This window comes from Musa acuminata, chromosome BXJ3-3 (genome assembly GCF_036884655.1).
Source record: "Musa acuminata AAA Group cultivar baxijiao chromosome BXJ3-3, Cavendish_Baxijiao_AAA, whole genome shotgun sequence".
Lineage (NCBI taxonomy): Eukaryota > Viridiplantae > Streptophyta > Magnoliopsida > Zingiberales > Musaceae > Musa > Musa acuminata.
In genome coordinates, this window is record NC_088351.1 from 29,233,056 (window position 1) to 29,254,823 (window position 21,768).

General features: G+C 41.5%; 4 protein-coding genes and 1 long non-coding RNA gene across 6 annotated transcripts; 3 read left to right on the plus strand and 2 right to left on the minus strand.

Moving 5' to 3' along the window:
* Positions 1–2,835: 2,835 nt before the first annotated feature.
* On the plus strand, positions 2,836–3,405 carry LOC135632828 (uncharacterized). Its single transcript, XR_010494799.1, has 2 exons — positions 2,836–3,068; positions 3,184–3,405. It is a non-coding gene; the product is annotated as an uncharacterized LOC135632828 (long non-coding RNA).
* A 1,086-nt stretch (positions 3,406–4,491) lies between these two features.
* LOC135584068 (uncharacterized) lies at positions 4,492–9,014 on the minus strand. 2 transcript variants are annotated; one of them, XM_065141636.1, is made up of 3 exons: positions 8,335–9,014; positions 5,100–7,618; positions 4,492–4,983 (listed from the first exon to the last, which is right to left on the minus strand). In XM_065141636.1, the coding sequence occupies exons 2-3, from the start codon at positions 7,440–7,442 to the stop codon at positions 4,705–4,707; spliced, it is 2,622 nt and encodes an 873-aa protein (XP_064997708.1). In that variant the 5' UTR covers positions 7,443–7,618; positions 8,335–9,014; the 3' UTR covers positions 4,492–4,704. The 2 variants fall into 2 exon arrangements, with proteins under 2 accessions (XP_064997708.1, XP_064997709.1); XM_065141637.1 differs by lacking the exon at positions 8,335–9,014 and adding an exon at positions 8,142–8,328 and having other exon boundaries at positions 4,681–4,983.
* An 865-nt stretch (positions 9,015–9,879) lies between these two features.
* On the plus strand, positions 9,880–13,358 carry LOC103978571 (profilin). The gene is made up of 3 exons (XM_009394407.3): positions 9,880–10,095; positions 11,756–11,893; positions 12,947–13,358. Exons 1-3 carry the CDS (start codon positions 9,973–9,975, stop codon positions 13,079–13,081), a joined length of 396 nt encoding a protein of 131 aa, XP_009392682.2. The 5' UTR covers positions 9,880–9,972; the 3' UTR covers positions 13,082–13,358.
* Positions 13,359–15,154: 1,796 nt separating this feature from the next.
* Positions 15,155–17,065, minus strand: LOC135633637 (protein IQ-domain 26-like). The gene is made up of 3 exons (XM_065143363.1): positions 16,484–17,065; positions 16,128–16,334; positions 15,155–16,051 (listed from the first exon to the last, which is right to left on the minus strand). Exons 1-3 carry the CDS (start codon positions 16,901–16,903, stop codon positions 15,344–15,346), a joined length of 1,335 nt encoding a protein of 444 aa, XP_064999435.1. The 5' UTR covers positions 16,904–17,065; the 3' UTR covers positions 15,155–15,343.
* Positions 17,066–18,659: 1,594 nt separating this feature from the next.
* LOC103978581 (universal stress protein PHOS34) lies at positions 18,660–21,552 on the plus strand. Its single transcript, XM_018823560.2, has 4 exons — positions 18,660–18,903; positions 19,002–19,111; positions 19,233–19,351; positions 21,268–21,552. Exons 1-4 carry the CDS (start codon positions 18,726–18,728, stop codon positions 21,338–21,340), a joined length of 480 nt encoding a protein of 159 aa, XP_018679105.2. The 5' UTR covers positions 18,660–18,725; the 3' UTR covers positions 21,341–21,552.
* The last annotated feature ends 216 nt before the right edge of the window (positions 21,553–21,768 follow it).

Below are 21,768 nucleotides of genomic sequence, written 5' to 3' on the forward strand. Positions count from 1 at the left end.
TTGAGGTTTGGTATAGTTTGAAACAAAGTGTAAAGCATCTAAGAATTTTTTGTTGTATTGCTTATGCTTTGATAAATTCATAAACTAATACAAGCTTAATGAAAAATCTAAAAAATATATCTTAATTAGTTATTCCTTATAATCCAAAGTATATCGATTATTCCATCAAAACTAAACACTCTACAAAATCAAGTGATAGATCTAACTCCAATGAGTTCATCATCAACCTCATGTTATAGTAGTTCAAATTTTGATACCCCTCAAGGAAAATTCAGATCACTAACAAAAATTTATGGCTCAACATTTGCTTTGTTTATTTTAGATCATATAACTTTTGAGAAAATAGTTAAAAAGGGGAATATCGAAAAGCAATGAAGGAGAAAATCAAGTCAATCGAGAAAAATGATACTTGGGAGCTAATAGATATACCAAAAGAAAAGAAAGCTATTGGATTAAAATGGGTGTTAAAAATAAAATTTAATACAGATGGAAGTATCCAAAAGTATAAGGCTTGAACTGTAGCAAAAGGATATTTACAGTAGTAAGGTATTGATTTTGAAGATACTTTTTTTCCGGTTGCTAGATTCAAAACCGAGAGAGCTTTCTTGGCTTTAGTTGCTCACTTAAGTTGTCATGTTTATTAATTTGATATGAAATCTACGTTTTTAAATAAAAATTTATACGAAGAGATTTTTGTTACTCAACCAGAAGGTTTTTTGGTTAAAGGATCAGAAGAAAAGGTGTATAAGCTAATGAAAGCTTTTTACGGGCTTAAACAAGCTCCAAGGGTATGGTATAGTAAAAATAATTATTATTTTTATCAAAATAGATTTAAAAGGAGCAATAATGAACCTACTTTTTATCTAAAGAAGAAATGTGAACATAATCACCTTTATATTGATTATATTATATATGGGTTCATCTAACTCGGTAGAATTAAAAAAATACATGATGAATAAGTTTAAAATGTTAAATCTAGGTTTACTATATTATTTTATTAGGTTGAAAGTGAAGCAAGGATCATATGAAATTTTTATTTGACAAAGAAAGTATGCAATGGATCTACTCAAAAAATCTAACATGATTAATTACAAAGTTGCAGCAACACCTATAAATGTAAATGAGAAATTGAAACTTAAAAATGATATATATTTGACAAATGCAAGATACTATAGAAGTTTGGTTAGAGATTTGATTTATATAACTCATACTCGATCATATATTACCATATTTATTGGTATAGTATCCAGGTTTATGTATAGCCTAAGCAAACATCACCTCGGAGTTGTTAAAAGAATTTTACGTTATATTACTCTAACTATATATTATGGTATTTGATATTCTTATAATTTTAAATATAGATTATTTGGTTTCACTAATAGTGATTGGACAAGAGCTTTAGATGATAGAAAGAGTACTTCAAATAATATTTTAGCCTCGGATCAGGAGCTATATCTTAGAGTTCAAAAAAGCAAGCAACAAATGCGTTATCGACATCGGAAGCAGAATATGTAGCCGTAATATCAGCGGCTCTTTAAGCAATATAGCTTAGAATACTTCTTGAAGATATTCATCAAAAACAAAAAGAAGCAACGGAAATATATTGTGACAACAAAATCACAATTGCAATGATGAAGAATCCAACATTTCATGGAAGAATAAAGCATATAAAGATACTCTATCATTTAATCTGAGATCTTGTAGCAAGTAGAGTCGTAGCAATAAAGTATTATGGAATACATAAATAAGTTACGAATATCCTCAGCAAGTCGCTTTCAGTTCAGAAGCATATTTATTTCATGTCTCAAATCGGTGTATGTAACTATAAATCAAGGGAGAATGTTGAGAATTGATTCACGATAGTTATCTAGGTAGTTACCATGTTGTAGGCATATTATAAGTAGTGGCTCATGATCTAGAAGTTATATAGTAGTTTCTACATCTAACTTAATTATGGGTGACATGATAGAGTAAGATAGTTACCACTAGGTCTTATAAATAAGACAATAGTTCATGAAGCAAGATAGTGTGTGTACTTGGGAATATCTTATAAGTGTTCTATTGTCTTATCTTTATTTAAATACTATATCGATTTTTTTGATTGAATTTTTTTTTTAAATTATATCATAATATTCTATTTTTTATATATTTTTTTTTCTACTCCATCCCCAACAGATTCTCCTTCCGGTCTTTGGACAAGGAACAAGCATAGCTTGGTCACAGCAGCAACAAACTTGTTCATGAGATCTTTCATCGAGAAATGCACCATGAAAGGAACCGGTGCACTGAACACATGGGATACATAGGACTGTTCTTATACGATTCTTATGCTGCACAAAGCTAGTAAATCAAGGCCACGGGTAGCACCAGTTTATGCCTAGAACAGCTACTGAGGACACAGGTTAAGGACCACACTACTCAAAGAATCCATATTTTAACTCTACTGGAACTCTAGAGAATAGAATGGTTAGACAAGTAGTAAGCTTGGTGGGGAATCTAATCAATGGTGACGTGATTGAAGTGAACAAGAAAGAGCTTGCTTGATTGTAATCTAACTTGCTTTCTATGCTTGATTTGTCATGTTAAGATAACACTCGAGTCATAATTCTAATTATCAGAAAAGATAGCCCCAAACAAAAAACAAACCTACATTGGTCATCACAAACTCCACCTGACCATGATGACATTCTAATGTTGTAGTCATGTTAGGTCAATTCAGAAACAAGAGAGCCTAGAGAGTGAGGTGTGCATCCTCTCTATATGTATCCCACACTGCAAGGAGAGCCTCCCATGGTCTTCTTTCTCTAACTGGGACTTGGGGTACTTAGAGAGAGAGAGAGGAGTTGAATTGTTTCACTTGCAGAAACTGTGGCTGCAGGGAGCATCCAAAGGGATCGCATTGATCCCTTGAGACACGTTTTCTTCATTGACAGTAATCGGATCATGCGATCTTTTTGGATACCTCCTCCGGCCACTTTTACTATCCGCCCATCTTTCACTGGACTTCCCTCTTTCCATGGAGAAATCCCTGCGTAGGTAGGTTCGAGCAGGCTGCTGACTGCCTGAGAGTAAGATTGCTTCTGAGGAATCTCTGCATGCCTTCCTATTCTTTCTGCTACTGATTAAACGGTCTTTTTCCTCTGGTACTTGCCATCATGTGTATTTTTCTTTCTTGTGCATCAGATACCCTAAGAGAAGTCATCTGAGCATTTACTGGAAGAAGAAGAAGAAGAACTTGATGCACTGCATGATGGCCCTGCAAAAAGTTTTTGGATTACTGTCGAAGGTCACAAGTACTTGTTCTAAGTTTCTTGCTACTTACATGATTCTACACAACAAGTATATTGATGTGTTGAGAGCTGATACATAATTAGTTGAGGACTTTGATGAAGAAAATTTCCACAATTTTTTTTGTTGATTTGTTCATAATTATTCTCCTCTGTTAATACACAAGGATTCAATTCAAAAGAATCAATAAAAAGAAGAAGAAGAAGACACTTAAATCTTTTTTATGAGCTCTATATTATGGCAGATTATATATGTATATGATGATAAGCATTAAAACCTTCAAACATAGAATAATCTACTTATTTTGAGAGTGGTATATTTCTTAGTTACAGAACTGGAGCAGACTCTTAAAAAAGATCCCAAGATTTCTTCAACAATTATCTTATTTGTCATTATACATACCTCATGAAATGTTGATCCTGATCACCATCACTTTTGCAACATTAACTTTCATGAAGAACATCTGGCTGCCTTCTGTTTCAATGAGGAAAACAGATCATTATCATGCCTGGTGTGATTTTATCCAAAAGGGAGAAAGGAGAAGAAAAAGGGAAAGAATGTCACCATTCATTGAGAAATTGGGGTGACAAGTTTGGGTTCCACTGATCATTCATTGTGAACTCAATATTTTTCTCTCATGCACAAAAATTATGACTTGAATTCATGGCAATTTCATTTCCTGTTATGAAAGAAAAAGGGTTGATCTGAGTGCTAAGAGTTGCTTCAACATCAAGGATATGAGTTAGAAACCAAGAATCAAACATGCTTCTCTTAGGGGTGATCTCAAAAGAGCCACTCAGTTCTGGATGCCATCAAACAAAGAAGCTTAAACCTGGTCTTGTTACAGAGAAAGCCTATTTGTAATGGAAAGAGGAGAGGGATGCATATCATTATATAGTTATTGCATTTGGTCTAATCAATTTCTGATTCATATACCACATATTAGTCAATAAGAACTTTCAGCAGCATTATACAACATATGTTGATGACATCCTTGTCAAGAGTATCAATACAACCAAACCCACAAGAAACCTTCTGCACATGAATCCCAACAAATGTGCACTGGCATGACCACAAAACACTTTTAGATTTTCTGCTGGGAGTGGCAATGAATTGAATTTTGAGAAAATCTAAGTCATTTCAGAAACTACCTCGATAAAAAAAAGTCGAATATATATGGACGATAACAAGACTCGGAGAACATCTATAGTTATATAGTCGATATATTAGGATGCTAAATGACAATAATACTGATGGAAGTACCTTATTTCCCAGTGTACTGCTATTGTTTTCTGTATAGACTATGGACGCAACTTTGTAGTGCTCCTTTCACCTCTACCACAATGAACAGGCTAATTGGGGAAGAAACATGTTCAGAAGTACCACGACCCAGGCTATAATGTACCATGGAGACGATTAAGCTCTTCCAACGGGAGAAAGAGGGGGATGATTTGGTACATAGCTAGCATGATCACCTTGGGCTCTAAGAGCTCTCCCTGACTGACCACAGACGACATCATGTTCCCGGAAGCTTTTTGGTTCTGCTGAAGAATTGTCAGGTTTCCTGCCATGATGGATTGCTATGCAGATTGCAAAAGCCTGAAGCAGAGAAATGGAAGATAGATAATCGACAGCATACCGCCCGTCTCCGAAAGAAACCATGCTGAAGGCATGTCTTTTTTCTTGAGATCCACCCTAGAAGAAGAGGTTAATTATTAATTAGCATTATCTACATCGACACCAATGCTACAAGAAAAACAACAGAGAGTATGTTTGGAAAGAGGAACAAATGACTGGCCAAGTGGATATACCTGAATGAATAGCTCAAATCTGTAAGTACGGTCTGTAGTTTGACGATCTTGGAATGAACCAGAGGTGCACTCTTGGAGCTTGTCGCTAAGAATGGTTAGCTTGCAACCCTCATCCCAACCACCACAATCACAAGCTCCTCCTGATCTCCATCTTTCTATCAGAGGTGAGGGCTCACCATCGGTTGACAATCCATGAACACCACTCGGAAGTATGACAGATACACCAGATCGATCTACAGCAACATCATGCCGATCGGTCTGCAAACGTTTCTCTTCGTTCGGAGCACTTGTGAATTCACTGCAGCGCAAATCACCAACATTTGTACTTTTTGGCCTTTCCAGTGGTAGATTAACGACGACGGCAGCCAGCTCGCTCTCAATTGGATTGTCAACAGGTTTGTGAGATGTTGGTGTGGATTCAGCACCAAACAGATTAAACTCTCTCACGACATGAGAATTGTCATACTGGTAGCTCCTCAACTTGCAAAGTGAAACCCTCAGCTGGCCAACAACATTGGAGGTCAGCTGATGCTTCTTGCCCTTGCTTACAGGGTTGCTCCAGAACATGCTTTTCTTCTTAGAGTCTTTAATGGAGAATAGCTTATATATGCACTCAAGGCCATCATCATTGCTGACACTTGTCGTTGTTGTCGTCGCTGCCAGTACCTCACTGTCGCAAGACGAGATTATAAACGAAGGATATCCATTTTCCCAAGCAAGTTGAAGAAATGCTTGCTTCACTGATGCCATATGCTTTTCATCCTGATGTATTCCTTTACCATTGATGGACAATCTATTTGAAGCGTTCATGCTTCTCCTAGGCTGGCACGTAGAATCAACACTTGTTCTTGATGGCTTGTGCAATCCATGGAATGCTTTGACGGTTCTACTTAGTTCACAGGAATGGCGGCCCGGTAAGGCTGCAGCTATCCCAGTCAAACGAAGATTGTTCTTTGGCTTAAATAGAGGATCAAGTATCCTCCTCAGTGGGCTTTGCCGGCCTTTGTTATTTCTGGTTGCTTGATCTCCCTGTGAATTATATAGATAAGAAATTGTCTCGAATTGTTCTTCAGATGAACCCTCCTTCAATCTACAACTTCTGCTCATTCGGCTTAAACCAACACTAGTTGGATGGTCAGATGATTTCTTTCCTGTCACAGCCATAGCTTTTGCCCCAGATTTTCTAGATTCTTGGATTGTGTTAACTTCAAGTTGCTTGCAAGGATCTATAGGAAATAATTTTTCGGTTGGTCCTGAACTTTCCGACGGAAGAGTGCAGGATATATCAGGTTCATCTTTCAGAATTGTCCGTGGGAGAGGACATGAATGCGGAACATGAGGATACTGTCGGATGATCTCAACATCTTCAGCTAAACTGCGTGAATAATTGTTGCCATTCCGCTCATCCAGCCAGCCATCACTAGTTAACGGGGAATCAGAATTAAGACATCCGCCGTCCACACTCTGTCGAAGATAACCCCATCTTACTCTCCGATCCAGGGATAACCATGGCATATCATCGGCTATGGGTAGGCTATGAGGGTAATCCTGTGGCATTTCTGCTTTCATCAGGCTACTGTTTTGGTCCTCCACCACTTTTGTTGCAGGAGAGTCATCAATCTTATATCCTGAAGGCGAAGTTGCAGAATGCAGAGCTACGCATACTTCACTTGAAATGGCTTGTGAATCCAAATTTTTATTGTCATCTGTACCAAGTTTGTGGTCAACGATTAAACAAAAATCTCTGTCGGAATGTCTCTCATGCTGGACAGGAAACTTAGAAGAAGAAGAGATTCTTGAACCACAAAAGCCATTTGTATGTGCAGAGCTTTCTTTCTCAGACATCTTAATTGAACTGTCCAGAACAGGTGGTTTCTTACGATGAAACGCTGAAGGAGATTTCTTCCCTCGAGAACTAGACATGGTTCTACAAGATTGGTTTGAAGAACCAAATGTAGAAAATGTCGATGACATGGTGCTACTTGATGCAGAGTCTCCACCACCCACATCTGTGACACTTCTTTGGTGGTATGCCCATCTCTCGAGAAGCCCCCAATCCAGTACTCCAAAGTTCAGTGCCTTTTCATGAATATTATCTCCATTTTCTTTGCGCTGAAGATAATAAGGTACATTCGACATGTTCTTAATTGGTCCTTCGATCCCGGTCGCATTCCTACGAGGCCATGGCTTTCGAAGCCTTTCGGTTTTAAGAGTTCCAACCTTCTCTAACACATGAGCATTCTTGGTTTCACTCGAGGGGAGACCTTTCTCCTTGGATGATTTTGAGGAACGGTGCTGAAGTGATCTCATCTTCTCACTCTGATTGAATCCCATTTCTATCATAGTTCTTTCATTGTTCTTGACTGCAGCTAGCTTCCTTGTATGACGCAACAGAAGTGGTAGCAATTGATGACTCTCACAACAAGACAGTGTACTCGGTTCTCATGAGTTCATGGCTTCATGTTGAGGGAGAAAGAAACTTCGCATTCAATCTCTTTCGGTGTGACAAATGCAAAATGCTGCACACACGTAAGAAAGATCAGCGTCCATAAGTTGCTCAAGTAGTGATAATAACTACAAGAAAGAGTACTACAATCAGAAAGTGTGGCATGATTTTGACACGATTCAGTAGCAAAAAGGGAAATTTGAGACAAAATTGCATGTCATCACAGTGGTGTTGATTCTTAAAAACTGATCTAATTCAAGACTAAAGAACATGAGTTCCTTTCTTTCACAAATCACTATCAAATGCTTCATTTCGTTCACAAACCAAAGATGCCAAGAGGAGACGCAGCAGTAAAAAATGAAAGCTGATGAAAGGAACAGGGTGTCTCCACCGCCGATGGTCGATGAACTCTATGTTCGATCGGCAAGCTCGGGAGCACCAGACCGCAACTTTCTTATTTCTATGAACAATCCAAAGGTGCTCGAACTGTTACCACCAAAAAATTGCTTTGATTTGAGTGGCTACCGCCCATCGGAGAAAGAAAGAAAGATACACCAGCAACAGAAACTACAGCACCATCCTCAGCAGCATCGTACCTAATTCAATCCGGATATCAAACTTGACAGAGCCAGATCAATTTCCCTACACGAGAGCCACGAATGAAAGAACGACGGCAAATCGCAGGGGAAAGCATCGTCTCAGAGATCACCATGTGCGAGTAAGCAAGCTAGAGACCGACGACCAGACATGAGCAACCATTACGAGAACATAGAATGGGGGGGGCGTTACCAGCAAGAAGAAGAAGAAGAATTGCCGAAGTAGATCTGCCTTGCCCCGTCTCCTGGGTCACATCGAAGAGTGTAGCTGGCATCAAGGTAGCCTTGGTAGTAAAGTAAGAGACTTACCACCGCAGGTGCAAGCCCAAACGAGAGAGAGAAGCGGGGCGGGGAACCCGCGATCGCGGAGGGAATTAGGGAGGGGAAGCGGCTGGCGGTGGCGGTGGGCAAGAAAAGACGTGCGGCCCGTCATGCGACCGCGCCTCGTCGTCCTCCATCTTCTATGTGGCCGTCGAGTGCGTACCCCGTTGCGGTCAATCCGTGGTGGGTTCGGTAAGCAAAGGGAAATTGCCAATGATTGCTTCGATCACAATGAAGCACGAATGATTGCTCCCGTCCTCTGCAAGTAATCGCTGTAGGCTTTATCTTCTTTAGCGACAAATCTCGATAGGACCACTCCATGCAAAGCGCTGAACAAAGAGGCAGCTTTGATAAATGGTCGCTCAAAAGGCCGTGCAGCGGTAATCTTTAGTTCAAAGCAAAGCAAGAAGCCAAAACAAAGCTTTGGTCTGTCTATGCGTGGATAGGCGACGATGCCACAGCGCGAGCTTGCAATCATCCACTTCGCTCCCGCCTACAAAGAATCCAAGGATCAAAAGGGCGGTGGGATGTGCGATCACAAGTGGGTATGAGCTCGATCTTGTCGAGATATAACTTATGTGATATGGAGAGTACGTTCCAATGTAATCTCTCGAGATGACAAGTCAAATAAGATGTTGGTGTCATCTAAGCGTCTAGTTTGACTTTGGGTTAATTTTGACTTGACATTATTGGTGTACACAAGATTTATATATACAAAATTATTAATGAAATGGCATTATTGTTGTAGCCTCGATGGAGCTCACATGCACTCATGCATTTATGCCATGTAAATGGGAGACATGGTTGGCCATCTCGCTATCACTATGTGATCAACACCAGTATATTAATGTACATCGATGAGGTTATTTTGGTACTGACACTCTACAAACCGAATTAAAGAATGATGTTTCAGTTATTTGGGAAAAATAATATGAATAATTTTTTTAGTCGTTGAGGTCAACTACATGAATTTTTTTTTTGTTATCGAGTTCGATTGTTCTCGATAAGAAGTTCTAACACGTAACAAATATGATATTATCCTATCTCATCAATCTTACATTCAATTATGATATCGACTTAGTGTCTAACATAAAGATCCATTTAGTTCTTGATCTCAAACATCGGAGGGATATTTATTGAAAATATTCCAAATAAGTATTTACAAAACTAATTATCAAACCTATCATCTCTCTTTACTAAACTCGTGATAACTTGAAAGATAGCCTCTGATCCGAATCCTCGGACAATCGTTTTAATTAACCGTTCTTAATTCTCAGGCCCATTGGGGCCCACTGCCCATCCAACGATCTATTGGACTTTAGGCCCACGGCGCCTTTTACATTTCCCACCTCCGACGATGTCGTTATTCTATTGCCACTCCCTCACCAGTCGATTCTTCCATATATATACATATATATGCGAGTGGGAGTTACCCTAGGCAGAGGAGGCGAGCGCGTACTGCTCACGCGTTGGAGCCGAGGCGAGCGCCCGGAGAAGAAGGGGAAGGACGATGTCTTGGCAGACGTACGTTGACGACCATTTGTTGTGCGACATCGATGGCCAGTGTCTCACGGCCGCCGCCATCGTCGGCCACGATGGCAGCGTCTGGGCCCAGAGCGACGCCTTCCCTCAGGTATCCTTCCTTTCGCTTCTCTTAGTAGCCTCTCTTGATTCTCCTGCCCGTCGTTCTAGTTAGATTCGATCGGATCGTGTTGTGATCTTTGGATCTGGCCGATGATGATTGGAGCCGGAGATCTATCTTTGGGTCCTTTTTCTGTGGTCGGTGGTGAAAGTGACTGGGGAGGGGTTTTCTCTATCTGATCGAGGACTGTTGGCTCGTCGTAGATTCGATCCCCTTGGGTTGTGATTTTCCTGTCGACGAAGAATTTGACTTCATGGAGCAACGGGAACTTTGCTGGGAGGGATTGGATGGCAGATCAAATCATGTGACTTTCTTACATCGCATTAAATTTCAGGTGTTAGTTTCTGCAGGGATTACCAACGGTGATTCGAGAGGGAATCTAATTCCGGATTTCATGCTCAAGTGACATTAGTTGTTGCATTCGTTACTGTAAGATATTAAGCTTCGGCTCTTAGAGGTCAATACAATTTCGAAACGTGAGCAATTTTGGTTCTTTTATTTTAATTACAAAACGATGTAGACGGAGTTGTCAAGGGTTCTTTATCCTCTAAGACCGTTGAGCTCAGCCTATATTGTAGGATCATTAAATGTTTGTGGTGGCGATAATTATTGTTATAGGATCATTGCAAATAAACTTATTGTGAACTTCCCTAATATGAGTGGGAGAGATTATAACACTCCAAATAGTTTCACATTGGATGTGGAAAGTGAATTGAGTTGGCTTATAAGAGCTAGATGAGTTTTACTAGAGACCATATGATTCTAGACCTATCAAGTTAATGAGTTAGTTGTCTCATCAAACGGTATCATGACAAATGGTATTAGAACACACTTAGTATTAATCATGTTGAGGAACCCAAATAGGAAAGAGCTAGATACATGTGGATATGGCCAGAGAGACATCACTATGTGAAACCACCAATATGTTGACCCTCAAGTTGCACTGAGGTTTGATTCTAAGATATGTCGGGTCTTGACAATGATGTGAAGCCCTAAGTGATGAAATATTGCAATACCTCAACTTTAGTTTGAATTGAATTGGTCTACGAGAACTAAATGAGTCTTCTACTATTAGCTTTGATTTGAGTCTTCTACTATTATCATCCTAATGGGTCAGTTATCTCATTGGGTCACATCATAACAACTAAGATAGAACAAGGTTAGTTTCACGTCGTTTTACAAAGGGATATGATGTGGTCAGTTAATCCAAAGGCATTCTCATCTTATAGTGGTTTTGAAGAACTTTTATTATTTATAATTTTATATAGCTTAGAGTATAAGTTTATCAAGTGAGCTTGCTAATTTCTTAAGTTAGTCAATGAGTAACTGTTAAATTATGTTTATGAAGTATAATGATCAAGATATCATGTTTACATTATGCAGATATACATTTGATACCCATACATCTGTTGATATGTGGCATGAATATGTTTGCCTTTGTGTCAATGAATATGGACATTTTCTTGTGGATGACATGAAAATAAAAAAGAAAAGTGTGTTACTTTATTTGCTTTTTTTTTATTTCAAGGCTTTTTTTCTCTCCGATTGTCAGTGCAAATATTCAATATAATGCACTATCTGATCGTTCCGAGGATTCTTTCTATATCTTTTATTTATTCAGTCAATAGCTTTATTCTTATTAACTGTGCAGTGCAAGCCTGAAGAGATTGCTGCAATTATGAAAGACTTCGATGAACCTGGGTCTCTTGCTCCAACTGGTTTATACCTTGGTGGGACGAAGTACATGGTTATCCAAGGGGAACCAGGAGCTGTTATTCGAGGGAAGAAGGTCAGAATTCTACATCCCATTTATGGACTAGACTAAATTCATGCAAATTTTAGTATGGATTCAGAATTTCAAGTGCATGAAATTTCAACTTTGTTACAAAGAATGTCTCATTCATGGTACTCACTTGATTTTTCAAGTGATTAATGTTCAGTAATATACTTGTAACACTTAACAAATTGTTTAATGATTTCAGTAATTTATGTGGTAGTTTCTCCATAGATGACTTGTCAACTTGTTTTGAGAAGGGTCAATACATAAATACTGGTTTTGTCAGTAGTGCTCAACTTTAAATTTTCTAAAGGTTAAGGTGTGAGGTAAGGTTTATTCTATCTAACCTGATAGATTAGGGATCCAGTAAATGGAAACAGCTTCTCTGTAACTAAGGCGGCTATGTGCATTGATTTTCTCTAGGCCTCATATTGATGGGACTCCCTGCATTATGTTGTTCTTTCCTATACCAAATAATTGAGACATTACAACATCTTGTTGTTGTTGTTATAAAATAATATAATGAAGATAAAAATAAATTAAACATGGGAAACAATGAACTATAGAGCGCATACAATTTGATAACTCAGATTTTCTTTATGAACATCGAGAATGTTGTTTGTTTTATAAACCTTTTGATATTATAGCAATCAATCATCAGTCTTTTATGGCAAAATTTTGTGTTAAAATGCAATGTAAATGGCTTTGTGGGTTTATTCAGTCTGCTGGTTAGATCATCTCAATGCATTGTGAAAAAAACTATATTGAGAATGTTTGATTCCCATTTGGCTATCTATCAGCTTGTTTCTTACTAACTGATGTGTTGACAAAACACGATAATTGCCTGTGTTGTCATTGCCTATGCTCATCGTCCAGAGTCTGTTTTGCATTATTTATTGAAAAATTGGCTATATGAATGTTGCAGTGGCATATTTAAAATAAAAGAACACACACATACATGTTCCCAGTGGAGTACATAATTAAGAAACGCAATCTGATACTTTTTAGTAAATAATGTCTTCAGCCGCAATTTCTGCTGACCGTGGACTTGTTTTAAATGTTTAGGGTTCTGGCGGTGTCACCATCAAGAAAACCAATCTGGCTTTGATCATTGGCATATATAATGAGCCCATGACGCCTGGTCAATGCAATATGGTAGTGGAGAGGCTTGGCGACTATCTCTTTGATCAGGGCTTTTGAACATGGCCATGGAGCCCCAATCCTTTTCTGCCGGTCGTGTCTTTGGTGTTAAATCCTTGGATGGACTTTATGGAGTCTATTTCTGCCAGTCGTGTCGTTGGTGTTAAACCCTTGAATCTACCTGAACTTGCAATGAGCGTGAGGAATAACGAGCTTGTGGTCTATTTTGGGCGTTTTGTTGCAAAATCTGGTTGTTATTTGTACCTGTTTGTGTAAACTACTACGTTGAGAGACCTCTCTTCTGTAACATTTATCATGCTTGTCGTCTTTCTCTTCAGCATGCTTGTTGTGTGTTGCTTTCCATTGCATGTCTATAGAAACTTAGAATGTACTTTTGGGGTTGGATAGTGTCTGGTATACTGATCAAAACCATCTGCTATAGCACATATCATATTAGATAAGGTTATCACAGTGTGGTAATTATTGTTCTTCCTCTTCTTTTCAGCCTAGTTGACACTGGCATCACCCAACTGTTCTCGAGGAAGAACCAGTGGAAGACATGAGGCAGGAACAAGGCGTTTGGGGGTTTGCAACCATGTCCCTTTACATGTGCCTTTGTGGGTCATGCCTCCATTCCTGCAGCGAATTCCTGGACTTTGCAAGCTGTAAAACATTTCTTCAACCCATGAGAAGCTCTCTCAAGTAACTATTTTCTTTCATTCTTGTTTATAGTGATAGAAATGAATAGTGAGCAAATATATATATATATATATATGTGTGTGTGTGTGTCACTGTGTCACTGTAGTGTAGATTAGTGGTGCCGAGTTTGGAGGGAAATTTTGAATGTTCATCCCATCAGGTAAGCTTGTCCCACTTCCTTGTCCTCATTTGTTTAAGATTGGATCCATTTGGTCATGACATTATTGTATTCATGACCCCTATTCTAAAACCCTGCGTGAACTAATAATATTAATTTCATAGGATAGCGGTAGCCTTGACCCTGCTGAACTCCTCAAAACAGTAATCGGACACTCATAGTACTTCAACCGTGATAGAACATGGAACAAGAACTGGTGCACTATCATATCAATGCTTCATCGGAGCAACGAATTAATCGATGAGAGTTGGAAAAGGACAAGGACAATAATCCTACGTACCTACAAGCATCAACTTCGTAGATTGTTTCACGCTGAGGTGACACCATTAACGTGATGCTTCATGCCGATCGAGCAATGTGATCGTGTGGTTCAGTCCGTTCTGCTGTCTCCTCGTTCGAGAAGGAAGACGAGGAGCGGCATGCAGCAGCGATGCACTCGATCGGTGGAGTGGAGCAAGGACACAGGCTGCTGTGCCAGTCGAGAGATAGGGTCGTGGAGGAAGCTGTGGTGACGGAGGAGAGCAGCGGAAGTGGCCAAAGGGCGAGGGGTCAAGAGGACGGTGGCAATAGGAACTCCAGTTGGAGTCGTGAGGCAAGGTGATGCAAGCTACGGGCCCTGTGATTGGAAGGCAGCGTAGGGAGAGACTGAGAGCACCGGGGAAAGTCCACATGGTGTTTTGTGTGCACACACTCCCAAACCCTCTCATCAATCATAGCGAAACCTAATGATTGCTGAAAAGGAAACATGAAGGGGGGAGTGGAAAGTTTTCAGGTCAGCAACCTGCTGCTCATCTGCTGACCCTCGCAGACCTCCCACATGACTTGTGTCATCTCATCTTTGAAAACCATGCCCACCCTTCAATCTTGTGGAGTTCTTTTCATTTACCTTATGATAAGTTGTCTATGTGAGCTTTTTTTCTGAACTCCTCATCCATTGGCTTCAGAAGCCAGTGGAGCTTAGAAAGACATAAAGGAGTGTCTTGCTTTCTTGGATTGATCACACTCTTCGGGTAATTATGCCCATCTTGGGTTCCTTCAACTTTGTGTGTTTTCTTCTTCTTGTTGTGAAACAAAACTTTATTGCAGTATTGATCTGAGTGGTTACAGATGTTTTGACCAAAGTACATCAGATGAATGGTTGAGCAACCTTTGGTGTCTCTTTGTTTCTTTTAACCCAAGGATAAGAGGAAGCTGCAGAAAAGAGGCACATGCAAACCAATCCAACAAAGTCCAGTAGATAAAGAGGTTGAAGATGATTAACTTGGAAGGAAACAATGCATCTCCTGAGGAAGATGAGATTTGTCAAGAATTTACATGGAAACCACACTATGCTTCTCTCTCCACCAGTGCTGTGAACACAACAGCAAAAGAAATGATCCAGAGAAAGAAGGACAGATCTCTCTATGTTCCTCTTGTTCTAATAATCTTATGGCTCTGTTCCTGCATTACCACTTCCTTGGCAAGTAGAACTCTTCCTCTGCCTCCGTCCTCAACTCGGAGGACTGGTCGATTTTCCCAACGACAGCACTCCTAAAGTTGAAGTCCTCCTGAGCTCGAGAACAGGGCCTCTGGAATCCCACTCCGCTAAGAGCAGCCATGGACTCCACCGTCGCTTCGCTCAGAGGCAGCCTCTTCCTCGTCCCGGCCGGATCCGGCCGCTGCTTCGGAGCGCTCTGAGACCTCAACTTCGCCTCGAATGACTCCGTGCTCGCCATGTAGTTGGGGCAGCTCGGCACGTTCGAGAAGCGGCGGAGAACTCCGTCCTCGTCGCACACGCTCTTCGCCCCAGTGACTGGCCAGTTGCTGCATGAACTTGCGCAGCGAGGGGTGCTCTGCGCGGTTGCAGATTGTCGGCATTTCTCGAAGGCGAGGCACCAGTCGTAGTCTTGGAAGTCCCGGCAGTCGGGGACGGAGATCCTCGCCGGAATCTGGCATGGGAGAGGAGACGTGATGGAGCTCCAGTGCAAGTCTTCGGTGGGGTCTAAGACAGATGGAGTACTTCGTCGGGAAGACCTCGACCTCGGGCGGCCGGTGTCGACCTCGACAATCTTCGGGCTCCGGTCGAAGCTGTTCGAGACATTATCGAGGCACGCGGAGAGCCTTCTACTGTGGAACGACGACGTGTTCTCGCTCCGCGTATCATCGAACCTTTCCTGCGACCAAAGCAAACAGATAGCGAACCGAGCAACGCAGCATTACATGGCGCAGCAGCCTGTGTTGGAAGCATACCAACGATCGCCGATGGCGGAATTCTATCTGAAACCTTCGGTCATGTGGAAGAAGATTTCGAGATCTCTGAGCTCGGACGGCGGCCTGAGCTCTGATGAGGGCCTGCATACTACGAAGAGTAGCTGTGGCTTGCTTGCGTACCAGATAGCCTCTAACTAAAGCTTGTAGCTTCACTAGTGCTTTGAGAGCTCGGAGGGCTTTCTTTGCCTGCAAAATCGCAAACCAGAAGGGATTAAATCTCGTCCTGGAAGAACAGGATGATGTCATTGATTAGGATCAGAAAATATGGGACGTTTAGCAAGAACAAGGCGAGCATGAAGCACGCAGAGGGAACCAAGGTGAGCTGGTTTCAGTACCAAGTATCCCCTGAATGATGTCTGGATCTTGACCGCCGCCATGTACCGCTCGCGGCAGCTGTCGAGAGCGGCGCCCGTCCCCCTGGTCGTCAGCCGCACGACTGCGACCGCAGCCTGCGCCGCCGCCACCGCTGCGTCGGCGGCCGCAGCTGTGGCAGCGGCGACGGCGATGGCGTGCTTGCTCTGCTCCTTGTCGCTCTCAGCGTAGAAGGACCTGAACCACGCCGCCTCCACCGCCGCGGCCGTCGAAGCATTCTGGCCGAGCACCACCTCCCCGGCGTCCCTGGCTGGCTTCCCGAAGCTCCACCTTTTCTTCTCCCTCCTGTCCTCGCCACCGCTGTAGCGGGAGTACTCCTTGGGATCCTTGCTCTCCTTCTTCCCACCCCACAGGCTCCGCAGCCACCGCGTCGCCCGGCCCATTTCTCGGACTGTAGCAACAAAGCCAAAGTGATTTGAAGGTCCTACAAGGAGCACAGCAGCTCAAGAGAAGTGGATGTGAGTGCGGTGGTCTCACACACCCTAAAAGAACAAGAGAGCAGGGAATCTCACAGTGAGGAGGTAAAAGCTAAAAAAGAGGCAATACAATGATTAAAGAAGCGCTTCGAACAACACTGGGGGAAACCGAAGGAAGAAGAATTCGGCCAAAAAAGATGGAAAGATGGGATCTTTTCAAAAGGAAAACTCTGTCAAACCCTCGTGAAGAACAGCATTACAAGACAAAAGTACGTCGCAGGGTGACCCAAAGGATAAGGAAGCCTTCCCCACCACCACCCCGCTGCCATTAAACTAATCGCAGCTCCACGTAAAACCCATAACCTATGCCCATTACACAAAAAAAAAGCAGCGCACAGAGAGAGAGAGAGAGAGAGAGATGAACGGAGTCCAGATTCAAAAGTGGAAGACCAAGGAAGGGCTTGGCTTGTGCACATAAGCTCATCTGGGAGTTCAAAAAAGGGGCGCAGGAAGAGGAACCGGCGATCCAAATATTCTCTCCCCCTGCAAAAGTTGGGCAGAAACGACACGGAGGGAGGGATCGAATAAAGCAAAGGACCGGCGATCTTAAACGCGGCGCAAGATCGGATTTTTCCTCACCCTACGCACCCGGAGGATTCAGAAAAGGACACCAGGAAGAAGAGATCACCCCCACCACCCACTCTCCATATCGAAACTACGTAACCAGTAGCCCCACTGGGTCACGCAACGCAGGGGTTGAGGAAGAGAAGACGCGGCCTTTCCTCCACCAAATCCCTCACACAAGTACAGATCGTCGCACGTCAAAAGATAGCCAACTGACCCGACCCCGTCGCCTCTGGTCCAGTTTTATTCACCAGAAGAGGAAGAGAAAGAGAAGAAAAGGAGAGATTTTGAACCGAGATCTAAAGTGGCGACTCCCACCGCTGCACCTCTCTCTCTCTCTCTCTCTCTCTCTCTGAGTTCCACTTGACCGCTGACAGTGCAGTTATTAGTCCTGCTCTTCGCTTCATGACGAGCGTAGTCCCTCCCTCTGTCATTCCATCCATACTCTGCCACTGTTCACAAGTTCTCAGCTTTTTTGCTCTTCCTAGCATCAGGAACTGCTCCCAAAGGACAACACCTTAATTCCTAAAGACGGAGGGAAAAGAGACCACCGGTCATTCCTCTCATCTTCCAAGAAGATCATATATGGACGTCATCATATAAAAAATATATATGAAACAGAGCAGAGCAGAGCAGTGGAATGAGCTCCATCACCCTCCCACCGTTGCCCAGCAATTGAAACAGCTGCTGTCAAAGCCCACCAAAAAGATTTCTTTTTTTTTTTAACCTGAAAACTCTCTTACTCATCGACAAAAATAATTTAATTCGTACAAAATTGACCTTATTATTATATTATATTATTCTATTTAATTAGATAAAATATATTATAAATCTTATTAGATTTGATTATAATTATCGATCAAAAAATTTTAATTATGATATGATTCCTTAATAAGTGATTAAATCATCGCCTTAAATTATCTGCTTTAGTCTATAAAAATAACTTGATAGGGATAAAATAATAGATATTAAGATTATATATTTATTTTTAATCTCTCTCGCTCTCTATTTCATAACTTATAATTATCTTATGAAGGATAAAAAAAGGAAAGAAGACGAGCCGGATCTATATATATATATGTGTGTGCTTGCTCCTCGGAAACACCGTCACAAGTCCTGAAGGAGTTTGTTTGATTGCTACCGCTCTGTTGTGGTTCTAAGAGGGATGGCAGGGAGCGATAGGAAGATCGGGGTGGCGCTGGACTTCTCCAAGAGCAGCAAGGCAGCGTTGGGTTGGGCCCTCGGCAACCTCCTCCGCAAGGGCGACACCCTCATCCTCCTCCACATCATACCCACCACGGGCGACGAGGCCAAACACCTGCTCTGGTCCCAGTCCGGGTCCCGTGGGTGCACCCGCTCCCGGCTCCCCTCCCTTGCCTCGGCCGCTCACCATCTCCTTCCTTGCTCACCTTCTCCCTCTCTCTTCCGTTGTGTCGTGCAGCTCTGATCCCTTTGATGGAGTTCCGGCAGCCGGAGGTGATGAAGCACTACGATCTCGATGTCGACTCGGAGGTCCTCGATATGCTCGACACTTCTTCCCGGCAGAAGGAGGTCTCGTCTCTTTCTTTGCCCTCTTTTCTTCCCTACCACAGTTCACATCTTGTATCTTCTTACACTCTCTCTGATTGATGCGGTGGTCACCATCCCTAACATCAAGGATCAAATCTTTCAGGCGACCATCGTTGCGAAGCTGTACTGGGGAGACGCGAGGGAGAAGCTGTGTCATGCTGCGGAGGATCTGAATCTGGACTTGCTGGTCATGGGTAGCCGGGGTCTTAGCCAGATCCAGAGGTAATTAATGCTTTCAGTGCGTGCTTGTTCACTCTTGGTATCAAGTGTTTCTTTACTTCCTTCCCATGCCATTGCCACTGCCACAGAACATAATGATGATAGGCATGTCATCTTTCAAATAGGTATGTGTACGAATTGTGCATAATTTACATAGATCATTATTCCTAAATAACTAGGAACACTTTTTGTTTGGTGTTATGAAAGAATCTTTGGTTACCATTGTTCAATTCATTGGTAGTCATTTTAAGGAAAATGCGGGTTTTTCTATAAAATGTCATTGCTTCAACGAGCTTGATGTGGCCCAATGATTTGCAGTAGGATCACATTAGATGTTCAAACTCTTTCTGCAATGTCGTGTCTTCATGTATGTAGCATAATGATCTCTTTATCATGCTACTTAGCATTTGTAATGTGTCATTAGAATATCTCCGAAGCATAAATTACATAGCCCTGTCCGATCTTTCAAAATATGTGTCGATGATGATGTATGTATGTGATTCTTAGGAAACAATCTATTGTAAAACAAAAACATATTGTTGAGGTGCTTTGGAGTCTCTCCTTCAGACACAGGGCCTTATATGGAGTGATGAACCATATGGTTAAGCCCTATTACTATTGTCAGAACCTAACATCTACAATACTAACACTAGATGCTACCTCATTTCTGCTCCGAATAGCTTTGTTCATATACTGTGCCGAATCGACCTTGTTTTTCCTTTGTTATGGTCAACATGGCTTCTTTTAAGGTAATGATGGTAGGTCGTAGATCCAAACATAAATTTTTATTAGATAGTATATGAAGAAACATCAAAAGTAAAACACAACAGATCAAAGAGATTCCCAGGCGAGCAACTTGAGAGGGTCGACAAGGATGGAGCCAAATCAACAGGAAAGGACTTAGGCCAGCCAATTATAATGCAGATATCATCTATATGCTTTGTCAGGCTAAAGTTGGCTCCTCAAAGACAATGCTGTCACAGGTTTTCCAGATGTCAAAGGTGAATATAAGCACAAAGCAACAAAGACTATGGTAGAACAGTCAAAAGATGAATCAAGCTAGTTGGGAGAAAGGGTAGGGATAGTTAGAAACCTAACTCGGGGAGGTAGGTCTGTCCATGTGAGTAAGGAGGATGTTTGTAATTGTAGAATTATGCAGATCCACAATGCTTATGAAGCCTAAGGGTTAGCCTGCTGTGAAGAATTGCCACGGTGCAAAATGACAGATACATTAAAGTTAATCGATAAGGTCTACGATCATTCAAAAGAGTAAAAGATGAATTTGGGAATCTTCAGTTTCCGCCCATATCAACTGTTTTTAGAGTACATAAGAAATTGGATTTGTCAGTAGTGATGCCATGAAGTACATTTTTTTGTATTAGCAAACCTCTAGCACCCGGCAGAGAACATCTGTGATCAAGATGAAGAAAAAGGTTAAAGCCATAGTGAGCTGGGCGGTGCCAATAACTTAATTCTGACAACTAATAGATGAATCCGGTTCAGGTGAATTTAGCAAGGTGCAAATTTTAGAATATCTGTCTCGTAATGCAAGATGAAGGTCTCTTTTCTGATTAACCTGTGAATAGCAAGATATAACTTTGATGATGATCTTATATGATGTAGTCACAATCGCAATTACAAGACTGTGATTGTAAGAAGGCTATAGCTATGTTCTCATCATGGAACTCCCATATACATGAATGAATGCTAGTTATATCTCGTCTAATTATTTCTAGAAAAATCAAATATGAATGGCATATCCAGGGTTTGTATGTACATACACATACCGGACAAAGTCTGGTGCCAATGGAGTAAAAAAGTATGGGCTTTGCCTTATGTGTTTGTATGTATATATATATAGTATTGTATTGTCATGTTTTGGTTGAAGTTCATGCGATTGTGGTTCAATGTCCAAGCAGGATTATGTTGGGTAGTGTGACAAACTATGTGTTGACGTACGCACCGTGCCCTGTTACTGTCGTCAAGCAGTGACGCGAAGCCAGAAACATCGTGGAGTGCATGTCATGTGTGATGGGAGAATGAGCTTTAAAGAAGGTCGTGCTGTGAATTTGGAATAAAATATTGCTTGATGAGACGGATGAACGAGAGAAGTTCCAAGTTTACGTTGCTTTGTAATAATGCAAACCGTGGACGCTGGTTGACTAACAATAATGCAAACTGTCGAGCTGCATCTCCTTTATGTCTGCGAGATCGTGCTTGCATTTATGTCTCTGGCTTTAAACATTGTTCTTGAAGCTGCGTTGATAGTTTAGCAGTACGGTGTTCGAACACAATCATCGGCCTTCCGGGACAAAAAGTATTTAGCAGTACTTGTGCAAACATGATTGATTGATTCCCCTACGAAGACTCTAATACTCTGCTTTTGGAAAGGAATAGAACAAACCAAATGGAGTAGAATT

Coding starts and splice junctions, on each gene's coding strand:
- LOC135584068 (XM_065141636.1), bottom strand. CDS start 7,442: ATGATAGAAATGGGATTCAATCAGAGTGAGAAGATGAGATCACTTCAG. Junction 4,984..5,099: donor GATTTGAGCTATTCATTCAG/GTATATCCACTT, acceptor CTCTTCTTCTAG/GGTGGATCTCAAGAAAAAAG.
- LOC103978571 (XM_009394407.3), top strand. CDS start 9,973: ATGTCTTGGCAGACGTACGTTGACGACCATTTGTTGTGCGACATCGAT. Junction 10,096..11,755: donor AGAGCGACGCCTTCCCTCAG/GTATCCTTCCTT, acceptor TTAACTGTGCAG/TGCAAGCCTGAAGAGATTGC. Junction 11,894..12,946: donor CTGTTATTCGAGGGAAGAAG/GTCAGAATTCTA, acceptor TTAAATGTTTAG/GGTTCTGGCGGTGTCACCAT.
- LOC135633637 (XM_065143363.1), bottom strand. CDS start 16,903: ATGGGCCGGGCGACGCGGTGGCTGCGGAGCCTGTGGGGTGGGAAGAAG. Junction 16,335..16,483: donor CATCATTCAGGGGATACTTG/GTACTGAAACCA, acceptor GCGATTTTGCAG/GCAAAGAAAGCCCTCCGAGC. Junction 16,052..16,127: donor TCCGCCATCGGCGATCGTTG/GTATGCTTCCAA, acceptor CTTTGGTCGCAG/GAAAGGTTCGATGATACGCG.
- LOC103978581 (XM_018823560.2), top strand. CDS start 18,726: ATGGCAGGGAGCGATAGGAAGATCGGGGTGGCGCTGGACTTCTCCAAG. Junction 19,112..19,232: donor CTTCTTCCCGGCAGAAGGAG/GTCTCGTCTCTT, acceptor CAAATCTTTCAG/GCGACCATCGTTGCGAAGCT. Junction 19,352..21,267: donor GGTCTTAGCCAGATCCAGAG/GTAATTAATGCT, acceptor ATGTCCAAGCAG/GATTATGTTGGGTAGTGTGA.